This window comes from Thunnus albacares, chromosome 12 (assembly GCF_914725855.1).
Source record: "Thunnus albacares chromosome 12, fThuAlb1.1, whole genome shotgun sequence".
NCBI classification, from domain to species: domain Eukaryota; kingdom Metazoa; phylum Chordata; class Actinopteri; order Scombriformes; family Scombridae; genus Thunnus; species Thunnus albacares.
This window is the reverse complement of record NC_058117.1, coordinates 15,295,355-15,313,670: the sequence shown is the minus strand read 5'-3', so window position 1 is coordinate 15,313,670 and position 18,316 is coordinate 15,295,355. Positions and strand designations below refer to the sequence as shown.

Sequence of the window (18,316 nt, the reverse complement as noted above, 5' to 3'; positions counted from 1 at the left end):
GACAGGAGCTCAGTACATCATGGAAAGTCCCCTGGCAGTCTAGGCCTATAGCAGCATAACTAAGGGCTGGTCCAAGGTGAGCCTGGCCAGCCCTAACTGCTTTGTCAAAAAGGAAAGTTTTAAGCCTACTTTTAAATATAGAGAGGGTCTTTGCTCCCTGGACCAAATCTGGAAGATGGTTCTACAGGAGAGGAGCCTTATAGCTGAAGGCTCTGCCTCCCATTCTACTTTTGGAGACTGTAAGAACCACAAGCAAGGGGTTAATAGAATTATGTGATGCTTACAGCATAGTGTAATTACATTTTTTTTTTTTTTAAAGTTTGAAGTTTCCATGCTAATTTTAATGAATTGTCCCAGATAATATTAGTTTGGCAGCTTTCTCAAAGGCCTCATATTAGAAGAATCGAGAGGATTTAAAACTAAATAATTCATAATCAATGTATCTCATATAATGAACCTAGAGCCGGCATACGCCCGATATCAAACCGCGCGGACCCGGCTAAACAGCCCCGCCCATTCCGCTCTCATCACTGTAGTACCAGAAATTAGCTCTCAACTTATTACTGTTGTTTACATTGCAACGCGGTCCACCCCGAGGTCTATCTTCCAGTCCCCGTAAACTGTAACTATAACGCCGGCAGACCACTTCTAGAGCCGGAGTTACAAAACCTAAATCCGGGATGTGCTCCGTCGTCGGTTGTGATTCGTGGCGTCGCAGTGCGCAACGCTTCAAGTTACCAGAAGATCCAGAGAAGAGACTGGAGTGGGTCCAGTTTCTTGCCGAAGTCAACGGGCAACGTTTTAAAGAATCGTGCTGGACTGATATCACTATTTGTAGGGAACACTTTACAAATGACTGCTATGAAACCCTGACTGACACGGTCCACCTGAAGCCCAGAGCTGTTCCATCACTGTGTTTCAAGTCAGAGCCAGAGGAACCTGACCCGGACCATGTGAGCCCTAAATGTGAGGTGAGTGAGTGTGCTTTTACCAACTACTCCAAGACGTATTTTGTTTTTCCCTCCTACCTTCACAGCACATCACCTCAACATACAAACTACCTTCTGAGACCATTTTTTCGTGTCGGGTTGGTTTGTTTTTGTAAACAAATCTGGCTGAGTGGGCGGAGTTCATTCTCTCTTAAAGTGTTGCACGCTGTTTTTATTGACAAAAGCTGCTTTCACTGCTGTTAATGAATAATTACATTATTTGCCACAAATCACCCAATTATATCATCAGAAACACATTAAGAGTCATAACAGGAGTGCAGTATGCACCATGTAGTTTATGAAAGAGATACATATCCTCTTATTTTCATATGAAAATCAACAGTAGTGTTTTTCCAGGTGAAATGTTTGTACTGACTGGCGTCTTATTTGCCTTTATTGGCATAGTCCTATAGTGCTGTTTGTGTTGTTCTCACTGTCCACATTTTAGTCTATTGTAACAATTTAGCAGTCAGTGCAAACATTCATCTTTCTCATGTTTTATATGTAAATCAAATTATGGTATTGTAAGGTGTTTTGATGGAAACCACATAGCACTTAAGATATAGTTTATTTTCCTTTTCTTTAACTACAAGCATTTACTTTGTGTAGGACCCTGTGGACACGACAGAAGTATCTACTCTGTGTGATCAATTTAAAACATGTGACAGTCCAACTTACTATTCTGAAGAATCTTCAACTTCAGCAGGTAATAAACTTTACATTAGAATGTGTTAAAATGAAGTGGGAATTGACTCAACTATTTTCTTTACATGTAATGATGAACTTTAAACTTGCAGCTGCCCAAGGAAGCCCAGCGCCGAGTGATGACTCATGTTCCGATACTTCAGATGCTTTCATGTGTGATTATGGTCAGGTGCTACAAAGAATTGTGAACCTTGATGTGATCAGGGAAAAGTAAGTTAAACTTTTTTAATTATTTGATTTTTTTTAATGCCATCAGGTTGGCTTTTTAAAGCTGCATCTCACAATGTTTCATTTAAATTCTTTCATTAGGGCTGCACTTCTTCAGAAGAAAGGGCAGTATGTTGTGAATGAAAAACGACTCCTCAAGTTGTTTAGCTGCAAGTGCCCTTTATGTGGGTCTAAAGTGAAGCTGGAGAAGTTCACCCATGGGATTCTCATCATTGTGAACCAACAGTGCCTTGAATGTGAATACAGAAACCAGTGGAAGAGCCAGGTCAATGCTAGTGTCCCAACAGCTCACCTGACAGGAGGCATAGATGTAACTCCAGAGACCCAAAAGGTAGGACTTAAATAGTCAAACATACCCCTTCTAGCTCATGAGCTTATCGTGTTTTAATATGTTTCTGCAGTGTAGAAAGTTTTGAAGCTAAAATCATGCACAATCTACACTGTCCAATATTTTGTCATAATTATCCATAGACAGGTGACAAATTAATGCAAAAACCAACATAAAGTGTCTTAGTAAGATGTTGGGCCACCACATGCCACTAGAAAAGCTTCAATGCACCTCGGCATTGATTCTACATGTCTCTGAACTCTACTGGAGGGATGAACACCATTTTTCCAAAAGATATTGCCTCATTTAGTGTTTTGATGATGGTGGTGTAGAGCACTGTCTAATACATCAATCCAAAATCTCCCACAGGCGTTCAATTGGGTTGAGATCTGGTGACTGCAAAGGCCATAGCATATGATTCACATCATTTTCATACTCATGTCATCCTGGAAGAGACCACTCCCATCAGGATAGAAATGTTTCATCATAGGATAAAGGTGATGACTCAGAACAACTTTATATCAACTGTATTGATTTGCAGTGACCCTTCCTTCTAAGGGGACAAGTGGACCCAAACCATGCCAGCAAAATGCCCCCCACAGTATAACAGAGCCACCAGATCCCCTCACTGTAGGGGTCAAGCATTCAGACCTGTACCGGTTTTTCTTTCGATTTGTCACTCGTCTGTAATTTTTAAACCTGCATCACGGGACTTTTGTCTCCCCCCTCTGGCAGCCAGAGTAACTACAAAAACATTGTCAACATGTGCATACGTTGTGGGTTGCACCGTAGGCTACTCTGTCCCTACTGTTATGGTTGTAAAACGGTGGATAAATTGTTTTGAGTGTCACATAACCCCCGCGAAATGACTAGTTTTATCAGAACTCAATCCATTCGATCTAGAAGTCTAGAAGAGCTGTACAATTAAATTATTTTATCCCTATTCGAGTTAGCAGAGGGCTTACTGGAACGGGAATGTCGCCACAGACACCAGATTTAAAAACTCCATATACTGTGAAATACAGAGGAATTTACCTGCTGGTGATAGGCTTAATTGGCATTGTGTGAACTCATTTGGCAAGGGTTTGAATATAACGGACATACATTTATATTTAAAAGTCACACACTGTAGCTTGAAAACATCTTTTGCAACTGTGAACATACTTGCAGTTCATCTTTGTGCTGGTGTAGATTAGTCAATTAGTATCAAAAATCATAATGTGTTCATTGCTTGCACCTCTTTGTTTGGCTGCGATATTCAAATCATTTAATATTAAATGTTCCTGCTACCCATTCTTGTCATGATTTTCTTTCACAGGAAGTCCCAACAGATGACAACAGCAGCGTCACTGGTGTCTCTGAGATTGTTGCTGTTATCGATGAGCAAAGTGATCCAATGGATGAAACCGAATCCAGTGATGAAGGTGACATGGATTCAGATGAAGAATGGAATCCAGCAGTGGAGACTTTAGTGGCTAAAGGGCTTCAAAGTGAATCTGATGAGGAAAGTGAATACGAAGATGATGATAATCCTGTCCCCAAACACAGTCAGCTCTGCACAGAGTGTGGAATATTTTTCAATAAATTGAAGCCTCACACTTGTGAGCATAAAATTAAACCCTATTCTTGTAACATTTGTGGCAAGAGATGTGTCAGTGAGACTGCTCTAAACTCTCACAGCAGAGTCCACGATGACAACTATGAGCATCGGTGCAAATACTGCCATGTTACATTCAAAACAAAAGTGGACAAAATCACTCACGAACAGATCCATCTGACTCAAGGAAAACCGTATAAATGTCCAGACTGTTCAGAGACATTTGCTACCAATAAAGAACGCAGAATTCACCTGGAAGATCACAGAGGCCCCAGGCAGTTAAAATGTGACATCTGTGGGTTTGAATTTGACCGTCCCCGTTCTCTCCGGAGACACTTACTTGTGCATAGTGGAGTGAAGCCATTTAAGTGTTCAGTGTGCCAACGTGGCTTCAACCAGCCAAGCCACCTCAAATCCCACATGCGCCTACACACAGGGGAGAGGCCTTTTAAGTGTCAGCATTGTGACAAACGCTTCAATCACAACGTGAGCTTGAAGAGTCATGTGCAGCGTTACCACACATCCAGTTCTGGATGTGAACGGAAGAAGGGTAAGATACGTGACGTAGAAAGCGGCACTGTTGGGGCTCAGGAGAAGGAGAAGAGAGGCACAGATTCTAGGCTTGACATTGTTGAAGAGTACAATAAAGAGGAAGTGCATAGGGCGAAAGTAGAGATACCAATAAAGAAAAAGAGGAACATAACCAGACCCATAGGTCGACCCAAGAGAAATGCTGCAGGCAACTTGGTTCTGGCAGAACAAACAGAAAGTCAAGGTTCAAACACTAAGACTGCCAAAGTTAAGGGTCAAAAGTCAAAGAGAGCTTGTTACAGTGATGAAGAAAGTGAGAACGAGCCAACTGACAGTGAGTTTGACTCATCAGAGGAGCAAGAGGAGAGAAGCGCGAAAGTGACAACGAGCACAAGCAGATCAAGAGGAAGACCACAAAATTCTGACAGTGATTCTGATTTTGACCCAGAAGGAATGAAGAAAAAGAGGTACAGCAGTCAAAACAGTGGCAGGGCCTCAGGGAAGCGTAGAGGAAGACCAAGAAAGAATCTAGAAGTTGAAGAGACTTAGAAAGACATTGAGCTAAAGAAGTTATTGAGTATTTATGAAAAGAAAAGAGAAATACAATTTTGAGGGTCAGAACTGGACTGTTTTCCATTATATATTTGAACAATTATGAGAAATTAAATGTGTGTACACTTAGTCCAAGGCCTTTTTAACTTTCATTGTTTTTTTACTGTTTGATGTTACTGTTAATATAATATACTGTTAATATGTCATGTTGATTTTTTTAGATACTTTTCATGTACAAGCGTTTGTGTAGTGAGATGACAACTGAAAGAGCAATACAGTGATTTGTTGATCCCCACAATTGATCTCTTGATTATTCTAATACAATACTTTAATGGTAACTGAAAAATGCTACATTTTACATGTGCTTGTTGCTTTAAATATTTAAAGGTGCTATATGTAAGAATAGCTTATCTAGAATGGCTTATCCTCTCTCATAATACCACTTTGTACCTCAAGAGGTGATAGTGAGTCACTGTAGCATCCCGTCTGCCCTTAGTCTAACATGAGAGGATGAAGAAGTAGCGCTGCCCCGAGCAACTGGCAGCAATGGCAGACATTTTGAGCCAGGCTAAAAGCTGTTGTGATCTAGGACCATTATTAGGTCACTTTATTAAATTTTATTATTTTTTCAGGTGAGAAAGTAACCATTTAGATTCCCAATATGTGGTCAATTTATCCAGATACCGCCTGTTTGGAAATTTGCTCCGAAGTCATCAGAGATGTGAGGAGCCGCTAGCGAGACCAGCTGGTCATCTCAGCCACTAGCAGCTCATCTCCCGAGATGATCAGCTGGTCAATGTCCGTCGTCGTACCGGGGAGAACATGATCTGATGAATTGATCTGTGCAGATCGTTGATAATTTAACGCTGGCTCTAATGTCTCTGTAGAATTTTGATATCTTGACAACTTTGGTATGTGGTACGCATAAGGTAAAATGGCGAGGACTGCTGAAAAGACGATAGTCTAAGCTTTATGATAGGCTCATAAGGAATCTTATCAATATTTATTTGAATTCACAACACAACCCACTTTCAAGGTACTAAAATTTGAAACCAATTGATCTAATGTGGCAACAAGGCACAATTGGTTGTCCCTAGTGGAAAGTAGATTCCAAACTGAAGCAGTGGTTCATCACTTGCAATTCCTACCAGCCGGTTAAGAGGAGTGAAGGGTCAGCAGTCAATGGCAGAATAAAAAAGAGCAGTCAATGGTGTTCAAAAATTGTGAATAACCGCAACCACAGGAGGTCCTTGAGCATACAGTCATAAATGTGCATAAAAAATATTAGGCTGATGGGTCCAGTAGTATGCAAGATCAACTGCAGACAGATACAAATACAGACACACACAACCAAACGCATGATCCTACCCAGGCATTTAAAAGTTTACCTGAAGCTTATATGAGGCTTCAGCAGACTGAGTTGGTCACATCAAGTGGATATCTGCCACATTTACAGTCTTTTTAGCATCACATTCCCTCTTTCTGTTTCCTCAGACAGTGTTTCCCTGTTGAGTTGTAGTGGAAGTATAGTAACAAAAAGAGAGACCTTGGCACTAAAAAAAAAAATGTTGAAAGATATCCACTTGATTTGACTAATGTAGATAACTGAAACTATTAGCTTCAGATAAGATTTTAAATACATTTTTGCACAGAAGGAGGCCTGTAGATTTTGGCCCCCACTTACCTTGGAAGTGCATTATGAAGGGATCTTCAAATGGCCAGTACTTTATATAGAGTTTATAATAAGTAAAAGATATATATATAAACTTTCCAAGCTCTACAGCCCCACCTGCCGGTGTATTTCTGGACCTGCTTATCTTACACATCTCCATTCTTAACCTCATACTAGTGAGCCTGCAGATGGAGGGTACACAATACGTTTACATTTATTGTGGCAGGCTTTATGTTAACTGATGAGCTTTGAGGTTAAAAGTACTTCAGCTTCCAGTTGCCTTTTTGTCTGATAATCGCTTTCCTGCGACTCTGCAATTTTGGTGTTGCTGTATGTATTAAACCTTCGCCGGAACACGCCGGACAACAAACCGCGCGAACCTGGCCATAGAGCCCCGCCCACCCCGTTACCACCATCTCCACCAGTAAATATGGCTAGCTGTTAGCTTGTTGATGTTGTCGTCGTTAGAAACTCGGCTGGTTCTCTGTCCACCGCATAACATCGCTGTCTGAGCAATTTAAGAGCGGGAGGCTCAAAACTTAAACCCGGGATGTGCTCCGTCGTCGGCTGTGATTCGTGGCGTCGCAGTGCGCAACGCTTCAAGTTACCAGAAGATCCAGAGGAGAGACTGGAGTGGGTTCAGTTTCTTGGTGAAGCCAACAGACAGCGTTTTAAAGAATCGTGCTGGACTGACATAACCATTTGTATCGAGCACTTTACACATGACTGCTATGAAAAGCTGACTCCGACAGGCAGGGTCCAGCTGAAGCCCAGAGCTGTCCCATCACTGTGCCTCAAGTCAGAGCCAGAAGAACCTCTGGAGAGCCCACAACACGTGGTGAGTCTGCCTGTACTGTAACAACATCTGCTCGTATCCTCCTATCGAGTGATACAGCCTGCATGTTTTGTACATGTGTGTTGTTATAAACAAACCCATCTGATTGGTCGGAGTCCATGTTTCCCCTCCCTAGAAACCAGGCGGCATAAAGTTTTTATTGGATAGAGTTGCTGCTGGTAAATAAACAGTTAGATCAATCAGTTTAGCAATGAGTCTTTTATTAAACAGCTCAGTCCCAGAGCAATAATTAAATAAAGACCAATATTTCTTTATTTCATCAATAAAGTGTTTATAAAATCAAAAAATGAGTGTTCATTTAATCAAGTACATAAGACTTTGCAATTTTTGTGTTTTGAGATGTAGTAATGTTGTTTATTGTTAAGAAGATCCCATTGAGATCATAATAATCACAATAAACTCAGTACAAATAAACTTCCCCCACTTATTAGAAATTCAGTGTCAATTTCCTTTTACACGATAGTAAATCACATCCACATATTCTAATATTCAAAAACTTCCCATAATGTGGTCCACACAGCTGGTGCTTGCTTGTGAAGCACAACTGAAACAATGCTTGTACTGACAGCCAGGACTGTTTTCCCACTGTCCACATTTACAGGCTGATGTAACTATTTGTGACGTCAACCAGATAAATTTGTGGTGTACTGTTTGTAGATTGTGTTAAACAACAAGCTTTCTGCTTTTGTGTTTTTGTGCAGGAGCCTGTGGAAACCACAGAAGTTGCTTCTCAGTGTGACCTTACAACATGGCATGGTCCAAATCCCTGTTCTCAAAACTCAAGAGCAAATTCAAATGGTAAGAAACTTTAAATGTCGTATGTCAATAAAAATAAAGCCTAATATCATAATATAATAGGTAAGAAATGTTACATTATGTTATAATAACAAATAAGTGGGTATTGATGTGTTAAACAATTTCTTTACATGTGAATATTGAACTTTATTTTGTAGGTTCCCTAACAAGTCCCGGGTCAAGTGTTGTCTCATTGTCATGTTCACCTGATGTATCAAATACTGGTCAGATGCAACAGGATGTTATGAATATTAATTTGAACCAGGAAAAGTAAGTTAAACTTCTTCAGTTTAACTTTACATTTAACATCAAGTAGGTGTTTAAAAGTCACAATATTTCATTTGATTGTTTTATTTTAGGGCTGCATGTGTACCGATGGAAGGAAAAGTTGTTGTGAACGGAAACTGCCTCATGCAGTTGTTTCGCAACAGGTGTCCATCATGCGGCGGGATGTTACAGATGGAGAAGGTCACCCATGGGATACTCATCATCTTTAACCAACAGTGCCTTCAGTGTGAGTACAGAAACCAGTGGAAGAGCCAGGTCAATAGTGCTCCAACAGCTGATCAACACCTGACAGGAAGCATAGATGTAACTCCAGAGATCCAACAGGTAGGACCTCTATAGTCAGATATACTGCACCATATCCATATTTTGTCATCTGTCACTTAGCAGACGCTTTGGGTAAATAAACTTCTATATATTCAGACACACTTTTCTTTATTTCACTGATAAAAATCAAGCAATGAAACACTAAAGCAAGGTAATGCGTGTTAATTGAGTGTTAATGAGTGTTCATTTAATTATTATGTACATGCTAATAGGCGTTTTTGCTTTTCACTGTAATAACATACAGTACATTGTTGTTGATTGTTAGAGGGGATGTATCATGCATATTTCTATGTCTATATTTTTATTCTGGGGCTCTACTGGAATGTATTTGCATGATTTACAGTTAAAAAAAACTCCTTATTTTTATTATACTGGCCCTTTATGCAACCCCTCATTTCAGCCTCTGTCTTAAACAGGTAGTTTTAGCTCCTGTCTCTTTAAGGCCTCGGAAACAAACAGTAGTAGTAGTAGTAGGATTTTGCTTCTTTATCTTGTTCTTTACTCAAAGTGTCCATTTCTCAAATACATCCGTGTATGTTTGAGCTGAAATCTGATGTGAAATATGGGAGTGGACAATGCAAACAAAACACTTTCAGGGAGAGTTTTTACATATGTTCACTTCATGTTTTGGAACTTTGGTTATGTTTAGCAGAGACATCCAACATTATAACAGTATATAAATAAGAGATAATCAAAAAAGCTTGATATGTCCCCTTTAAGAAGATGACCATGAGCTTCTGCCGTCACAGATGCTGGCCTCCCTGATGTCCGTGAAATAGTAGATAAACAAGTATGTAAAAGATTAACTCTACAGGTGATTCCATTCCTCTTTAATCCATCCAATTAATTTAATCTCATCAGGGGCACACGTTTGAGACACATTAAGAGGCACAACTATGGTAACTATACCCTTTTATACATTCACTTAAATCAATATGTCAACATACTATTTGACACAATAATCACAATGAGCTCTACAAATAAACTTCCCTTACTTAATAGAATTTTAGTGTTCATTTCCTTTTATGCAATATATAGCCTTTATGAAGTAATATTAACAAACTGACTATAAATGTTAGTCCACATCTTGTGTGTCCTTGTGCAATCCACCTTAATCGTGGGTTGTACTGACAGCTGCCTAATGGCACATTGACCTATCCCTATAGTGCTGTTGAGGTGCACGTACAGTATGATGAGCATTTTCCATGTCATTGGTGCAGTCTGTGAGACCGTGTTATCCCCCTGTCCACATTTACAGGCTAGTGTAAGCATTTGTTACATTATGTGTATACTTAGCTCTTTCAGGTGCTGTTGAGGGAAACATCAACTAGATACATTTTTGGTGTATTATTTGTAAATTGTTTTAAACAACAAGCTTTCTGCTATTGTGTTTTTGTGCAGGAGCCTGTCGAAACTGCAGAAGTTGCTTGTCAGTGTGACCTTAAAACATATGATAGTCCAGCTTCCTGTTTTGAAGAATCAAGAGTAAATTCAAATGGTAAGAAATTATTATGTGTTGATAAAAATAAAGTCTAGTAATATACTGTAACAGCTAAGAAACGTTACATATTATGTTATAATAACAAATAAGTGGGTATTGATGTGTTAAACAATTTCTTAACATCTGAATACTGAACTTTATTTGTAGGTTCCCTAGCAAGTCCTGGGTCAAGTGGAGTCTCATTGTCATATTCACCTGATGTTGGTCAGATGCAACAGAATGTTATGAATATTGATTTGAACCAGGAAAAGTGAGTTAAACTTCTTCAACTCAACAGTACATTTAACATCAGGTTGGTGTTTTAAACTCACAACATTTCAATTGGATTGTTTTTTTTTTAGGGCAGCACATCTGCAGATGAAAGGAAAGGTTGTTGTGTATGAAAACTGCCTCATCCAGTTGTTTCGCCACAAGTGTCCATCATGTGGCGGTAAACTTCAAATGGAGAAGGTCACCCATGGGATGCTCATCATCTTGAACCAACAGTGCCTTCAGTGTGAGTACAGAAACCAGTGGAAGAGCCAGGTCAATGCTAGCGTCCCACCAGCTGAAGTTCAACACCTGACAGAAGGCACAGAAGTAACTCCAGAGACCCAACAGGTAGGGCTACTATAGTCAGACATACTACACCATATCCAGACACTCTGCTTGTAGCCGAGAACATCAGAACCTACTCTATCCATTATTATTTACTATTTCACAACATATTCTTGGAAAATATTTTACTTATTTTGAACATAGGCTGACTGCCCATGTATAATTAAGGCTTAATTTAGAATTATAAATCATAAAATGTCCTCTTCTTGCACCTCTTTTTTGGTAATTTGTCTGTAATATTCTGTTCTGTACATATCGTCATATCCATATTGTCATTGCATGATTCACAGACAACGCTGACAGATGTCGACCCCAGCTGTGCGGTTTCGTCTGAGATTGTTACTTTTAGTGATGAAGAAAGTAATCCCTCAGATGAAGGAGAGGAGGGTGATCAAGGTGCAGTGAGTTCAGACGGGGAGTGGAATCCAACAGAGGATATTTTGCTGGCTGAAGAGCTTGCAAAGGGTTCAGATGAGGAAACTGAAGAGGAGGGAGATTTTGATTCCCGTAGTGGCCTCAGAATTAATGAACTCTGCACAGAGTGTGGAAGTTTTTTTAATATCCTGAAGCCTCACACATGTGAGTACAAAATAAAGCCATATTCCTGCAATATTTGTGGCAAAAGATGTGTTAGTGAGAGTTCTCTAAAACATCATAGCAATATCCACGATGAAACCTATGAACATCCTTGCAAATACTGCCATGTAACCTTCAGAACAAGGGTGGACAAACTCAAACATGAGGAGACCCATCAAGATAGCGCAACGCCTTATAAATGTCCAGACTGTTCAGAGACATTTGCAACCAGTAAAGAACGCAGCATTCACCTGGCAGATCACAGAATCTCAAAGGAGTTCAGATGTGGAGTCTGTGGGATTGAATTTAGGGATAGACCTCATCTCCAGAGACACTCTGTTGTGCACACAGGGTTGAAACCGTACAAGTGTTCAGAGTGCCAACGCAGCTTCAGCCAGTCAAGCCACCTCAAATCCCACATGCGCCTGCACACAGGGGAGAGGCCTTATAAGTGTCAGCATTGCGACAAATGCTTCAATCACAATGTGAGTTTGAAGAGTCATGTGCAGCGTTACCACACATCCGGTTCTGGATGTGAACGGAAGAAGGGTAAGGAAAGGGCAAGCGACACTAGTGATGCTCAAGAGGATGGGAGTCAGAAAGGCACAGATTTGGAGGTCGACAATGTAGAGGAGGAGCAGCAGCATACAGAAGAGGAGGTGCAGAATGAGAGACTTACTACAGCAAAAATGAAAAGGAGGAGGAGCACAGGCAGACCCATAGGAAGGCCCAAGAGAGATGCAGCAGGCAACTTAATTCTGGGCAATCAAATGGAAGGCCAGGGTTTAAATACTAAGACTGGAAAAGTAAAGGGACAGAAGTTGAAAAGAAAACGTTCTAGCAACGAAGAGAGTGAGGATGAGCTGACCAACAGTGACACATCCTTTGACTCAGCAGAAGAAGAAGAAGAAGAAGATGAAGAGGAGAGAAGCAAAACAGTGAGAAAGAATGCTGGGAGAGGAAAAACAAGACCAAAAAATGACAGTGACTCTGATTTTGACCCAGAAGAACAAACAAAGCAAAAGAGGCACAACAGCCAGAGCAGTGGTAAGAGCTTAGGAAAAGGTAGGGGCAGATCAAATAAGAGTCTAATGGTCTGAAAATTCAAAGCATATAGAATTCAAGAATTAATTTAACAGGAGCAATTGTAAAAGACGGGAGCCATAAAAATTGGAGGGCCAAACAATGTGAAGCTAATAGAAGGAACTGTTGGACTTAAAAAGGGATCTAAGTAGCCTTTACCAATGAGACCAATGCTCTCTCATTTTTTGATAATACTAATAATGGATGGACATGCAGTAATTGTGCATCAGTCAGTAGCACAGAACAGTCAGTTGGGAAAAATCAAGGATACTAGTATTAAGTATTTGGGTGCATTGTAAAAAGATCAATATCAGGATATGGTAGAGTAATTGCACATTTCCTCTGAGACGTTTTGGGTTGGATAATCAGCAAATGTGTGAAAGCTGTGTATTAATCCGAGATAAATCTTTGGGAATTACTTTTTTGAACATCCTAATTATGTACTCTAATGTAATAATAATGTCAGCTAAAATACCCTCGTACTTTTAAATGAAGTCTGGGCACTGTGGCAAAAGTCTGTTTCTATCTTTTTTTATTCAGTATAAGCTGCATAATTATGTGAATTAAGTGAGTTAATAAAGGTTGAGTGTGTAGGGAAATCTAGAAGTATTCAGGAAGCAATTAATCTTTACCCATTTTGTTTTACAAGTCACTATTAAAAAATGTTAGCTGTTCGCTAATAATTCAAATTCAACTCAATTGTAATTTGGAGTGTTTATAAAAAAAAAAGTTGGCTCTCCTCTTAAGCCAAAACTTCACTGCCAATTATCTTCAAATTGATAGAGTTTACATTACTGCTGACCATTCTAGATTAATTCTGCTACTTTCCAGGTTGCAATTGGTTTCCATTTTCTTCAGCACGCTACAAAAATAAACTTGCTGATCCTCAAAACGAGTTTGAGATACAGTAGGTGATCCATTACAGTGGAGAAAAGTCCAACTGAATGTTATTGTCATACCTTTATTATGATATAATAATAATAATAATAATATTACAGGTATGAATGGGGGTGATTTTGGAACTAATGCTCTTCAAACTTTCAAGAACAAACTGTCATCTGAGATTTTACAGTGATATTGAACCGCAACATTTTAATGCAGCAAATTATGTCAATGTTTAATCACAGTTTGTCATCTGGACTTGATTTCCCCCACAACAGAGGTCATTAATCCAGAAATTAACTACAATATGGTTTTTAAAAGGTATTGGAAATAATATTAAATAAATTCAGTTTTTAGATAATGGTATTATAGTATTATCTATCTATTGAAAATGGACCAGCTAAATGACATAAAAAATGTTAAATAAACCTGTCCGAATACCAGTTTTGAGAGTCTCTCATCTTTACATTGTCGACCAGCCCACCCAATGTTGTAAAGAAAGATTATGTTATTCTCATTCCCATTTAAAACACCAAACTGACAAAACTGGACCTGTTAGTCCTGGGGTACCTCCAGAGGAGCTGTCCCAGATTAAACATCTTGTGAAGAATGTAGCAAATTTAACATTTCTCACCCAGATGTTCTTGACTGTTTAAGTCACATGCAGCAATGAAATGGCCCAGAAAACAGTTCTGAAGATTTGGGGGGAAAAGTTTGTGGGAAAATGATTGAATAAATTACTTTATCTTCTATCTAACTCTAAACTTAAAATGTACTGCATGTGTATCTGGTTCAGAGTTCCCACTTTGATCAAAACCTAAAATAATCCCTTTTGCTTACATGTTTATCCTCTTTCTCTCTCTCTGAGTCAGTGCTTAAGCATGCTTCAAGGCCCATTGAGTTTTTCCAGCGTTGGAGGAACTTCTACAGCTTTGCTCTCTGGTAAAGAGCCAGTCTGTTGCTGGGTAAGCCTAAGGCTGCCTAGTGGATTAGACCTGCTGATAGTTGACAGATGTAAGCATGGCCTAACTATGTTTGTAGAACCAAAATGACAGGAATTCCTTTGACTTTTAATGAGCCACAAACTTTTGTACTGCGGGGTTGTATTGATTAATTTCAGTGAGACGAGATGATGCAGTCTGGCGCACGGGGCAGACGAGTCTTCTTTAAGGCTATTTTTTAGCCATTTGTGTAAATCAAATCGATTGGAGTTTATTTAGAGTATATTGTAAACAGTAATAACTCTCAATCGTCTGGCAAATCTACTAATACGTTGCCTTTGCTTTTGATAGGGCTTTAAAGAACAAGACAATACAAAAATGAGCCTCCTGTTTGGTCTTGTGATTTTGTTATGATTTAGATATTTGAGAATCAGTCTAGCAAAAAAAAAAAAAAAAATTAATTTTGTAATAGAGTTTTGGCAGATTGGCTTTGGCTTTCGAGTCTTTTTACAACAATCAGGTCTGAAGTTAATTACAGAGGCTACGTTTAGCTGATATATAGAAATAGAGTAGTAAAATAGAGTTGTTCCTCAGTTGTTTTAAATTGAAAAGTCAATACAATCAGATAGGAGCAACACATGAACAGGTTTCAGTTACTTACCCGGTCGGTCTGAGATGTTTTGTTTTTTTTAATTATTTTGGAGAGTAGTTCAGCGTACAGCAGAAGCCACTGTGGAGTGGAGGTCTATGGCATAGAGGAACGAGATACATCAGGCTTTGGATACAAACACAATACTTGTAAGTAGATACATTCATTGTTGGTTTGGCTCTGCACATGACATTTGTAATAAGAAAAATATAGAAAATTGCCAGCCATGTCCTTTAAATATAATTGATGAACTCTGTCAATACTGCAGGTATTATTGAGTTCAGATGACAGCCAGAACTTTCCCCAAATATTGAATTTAGTGGGGATGTCCTTTTCAAAAGCAATATTTATCCCTGAAAGTGAGAATACAGTTCATGATTAATTCACTTTAGAGTTGGACTTGGCAAATAGTTACATTTTCTGTTACTCCAGACCTCCATCACCAGGGTGACACAAATGTCCTGCTAGTCACAGGAGAACCACTAGATGTCAACCTTGTGCTACGAATACTGACACATTTTCCAAAGAAAAATTCATGGAACATCCACCCCTGCAGCACTCTTTCAGAATTATACAGGAGTTAAAATGTCCCTGTCAGAGCTCACTGCTGATGCTTGCAAAATGGATACACTCTGTCATTCACTAATGTCACAAGGACATCATCATACAGTTATTAAACTTTTTGCTATTTCTGGTTTTGTATTAGGTCATGGCAGGATAAATATTCTTTTTCTTTTTCTCCTCTATTTTCTCTGAGAGCATCTCTTGAGTGAGATGATTTGAAGCTGGGCTTTTTAAGATGTCAGTTAAATAATCTGCGCTGCTCCCTGTTGACAGAAGACTAGATTGATGCTTTGAGGCAGTCTTGAGATGAAAAGTGCATCATGAAGAAAATCACTGTTTTGGCATGAGCTCGCGCCATCAGTTGCGACAATAATATTTATTTGGCACCATAAATCACTAGGATACTGTGCAGTGTAGATCCCCTTTATTTCTGTTCATTTCTTCCACAGTACAAGTCAGATAAACATGAGCATTAGGATAGAAGTGTGGTGAATTAACATGAGCTGTGAAAGCATATCCACAAGCAGCTAGAATACTCTTTTGCTTTTATGTAGTTTTTTTTTATTTTTTTGTATTTGCTTAAAAAATCAGATTAGAGAATGGGTCGCCCACACGGGAGCTGAAATGTCTTCCAAATGTCATGAGCTAAACAGATAGGAATCCACCTGGGCCAAATGACATTTTCTGGCTTACCAATTCCCAGACAATATTACTTGGCTGTTTATTGAAATGCACTTTGCCTTTGGACCGTTCTCCTTTTGTGCCTTCTGCTGTCTGTGTTTTAATATCCACTGCACGATTTGTTTCCAGGAGTCCCTTTATTTGGCCATGGACTATTTGACCCCATCAAAACATATGCAAACTAAAGTGTAATATTTACTTCATTCAAAAAGGGCAATTTTAAAGCTAAAAATGCTTAAAATTACAACCAGGTTGTGGAAGGAATGATTGCATGTAATGATATCTGATTGCAGTTAATGTTGCCTTTTTCATGGGAAGATTACTCATCTGAACTGATGACAGATATGAAAAAATGTGGTTCTGCTGTCTATTTGTGCAGGTTTTTGCAAAGATATTCCTCTGCATATCTCTTCCTATGCAAAGTTTCCCTGCAGTAGTTTTCATTGTCACGCACTGATTTAACATGGCCTCCCCTTCTGCTGGCTTTCACAGGGAAGACAGAGTGCTGTCATACAGTATTTATCAATCATGCAGCATTTGTATTCTGTTATTTATTCCAGCCCCCCCTCCGTATCACCACCTATCTGTGTAGAATTACCCCCATCAACAGTGCAATCACTTGTCTCCTGATATCCAGCCTGGTTGACTGGCAAGTATTAGTTTACTCCCTCTGTCACAGTGCAGCATCATCAATCCAAAAGCAGCAGGGACGTAGTAGTGTGTCAAGGATGTCAACGTGTTTTCTCCCTGACTTGGGACATATGTGTAAGATCTTAGTCAAAGATGAGCATAAATTTGATGGTAGAGGGGCCCAAAAATCCATACCGTTGTCAGTCCTGAAATTTAAACCCACATGCGATGCCAACACTCTACAGCCTTCATCTTTTGAATTACAGTGTGTGTGTCAAATACTCAGCTGTATTTTTCACAGCAGAGATTAATATCGAAGTACATTCATGCCGTCTGCTCACTTGTAATTTAAAAGCATTTTTAAAAAACAAAATATTGAAGATGTAGTACTTTTTTTCGCAGTAGTGGAAACATATCTGTGAAACATTCGATAAAGTATTTTCAGAGTAGAACACTGATTAAATGCCAACAACAGTAACAGTGTTTGTCGGTACTAATTGCAGGCCTTCTTTAATCTATTCATATTCATATCTATTATACATCAATTCACATTTGCAATTGTGGGATTTAATCAGAAAAGTACAGTTTTCAGTTTTATGTTCCAAGTCAAGGCAACAAAATGCATGTTTAGAATTCACATGTATGGCTGAACGGTCGATGATCTTGGCCGACACGTTTCCCGTGTAAAACTAATGATGCCTGACAGATAATATCAACATGCAGGAGCTTCAGCATATTGCATTCATTTAGCATCCTTCTGCCTGTTGCTTTTCTTGGCAGGAATGAAAACCCTGTCCTCAGACACCGGCAGATTAGAAAATGCACTGATAGAGAAAAAAATGCCGCATTAGAGATTACTGAAAGTATCATTTTTGGAAACATAATATAAAAAACATTTAGCACTCAGTAGTGTGCATACTGTGATGGCCCCTGCCTAACCTACCTTAAATGTATTGATGCTGGTGTGGTTATGAGTTACTGTTATATTCCATTATGTCCATAAAGGTATCCGGGGGAACGTGGGCATAGCAGCCAGCCAGATTCAGAGCACCTGGGCCTGATGCTCCCGTAGGATAAAAGACCAACTTCTAGCGTTGTTCGTGCTCTCTCACCTGGACTCATCTCAGCCAGCAGCTGCAGGTTTTTGCTTTTTATCAGACTTTTTTTTCACTTCACAACACTTTATACCCCACTGGTCACACATTCACATCTACATCACTGATGTTATTGACTGACACACTCCTTATTTGTAGTTATTTCTTCAGTTGTTCATTATAATAAATACCTTTAATTTTACCGCCATCCGTTGTGTCAATTCCTGTATTTGTCATGGCCTACGAGCGAGGT

At 39.3% G+C, this 18,316-nt stretch overlaps 1 protein-coding gene across 3 annotated transcripts; it reads left to right on the top strand.

The window, feature by feature from the left end:
* The first annotated feature begins 55 nt into the window (after window positions 1-55).
* Window positions 56-18,265, top strand: LOC122993278 (zinc finger protein 8-like). Of its 3 annotated transcripts, XM_044367294.1 has the most exons (10): window positions 6,685-7,440; window positions 8,160-8,256; window positions 8,412-8,523; window positions 8,613-8,865; window positions 10,267-10,363; window positions 10,514-10,616; window positions 10,708-10,966; window positions 11,254-12,586; window positions 15,155-15,243; window positions 17,975-18,265. In XM_044367294.1, the coding sequence occupies exons 1-9, from the start codon at window positions 7,153-7,155 to the stop codon at window positions 15,199-15,201; spliced, it is 2,589 nt and encodes an 862-aa protein (XP_044223229.1). In that variant the 5' UTR covers window positions 6,685-7,152; the 3' UTR covers window positions 15,202-15,243; window positions 17,975-18,265. The 3 variants fall into 3 exon arrangements, with proteins under 3 accessions (XP_044223230.1, XP_044223229.1, XP_044223227.1); XM_044367292.1 differs by lacking the exon at window positions 15,155-15,243 and having other exon boundaries at window positions 6,686-7,440; XM_044367295.1 differs by lacking the exons at window positions 6,685-7,440; window positions 8,160-8,256; window positions 8,412-8,523; ... (3 more) ...; window positions 10,708-10,966; window positions 15,155-15,243 and adding exons at window positions 56-971; window positions 1,599-1,695; window positions 1,787-1,904; window positions 2,004-2,253; window positions 3,569-4,368 and having other exon boundaries at window positions 12,060-12,586.
* Window positions 18,266-18,316: the final 51 nt, after the last annotated feature.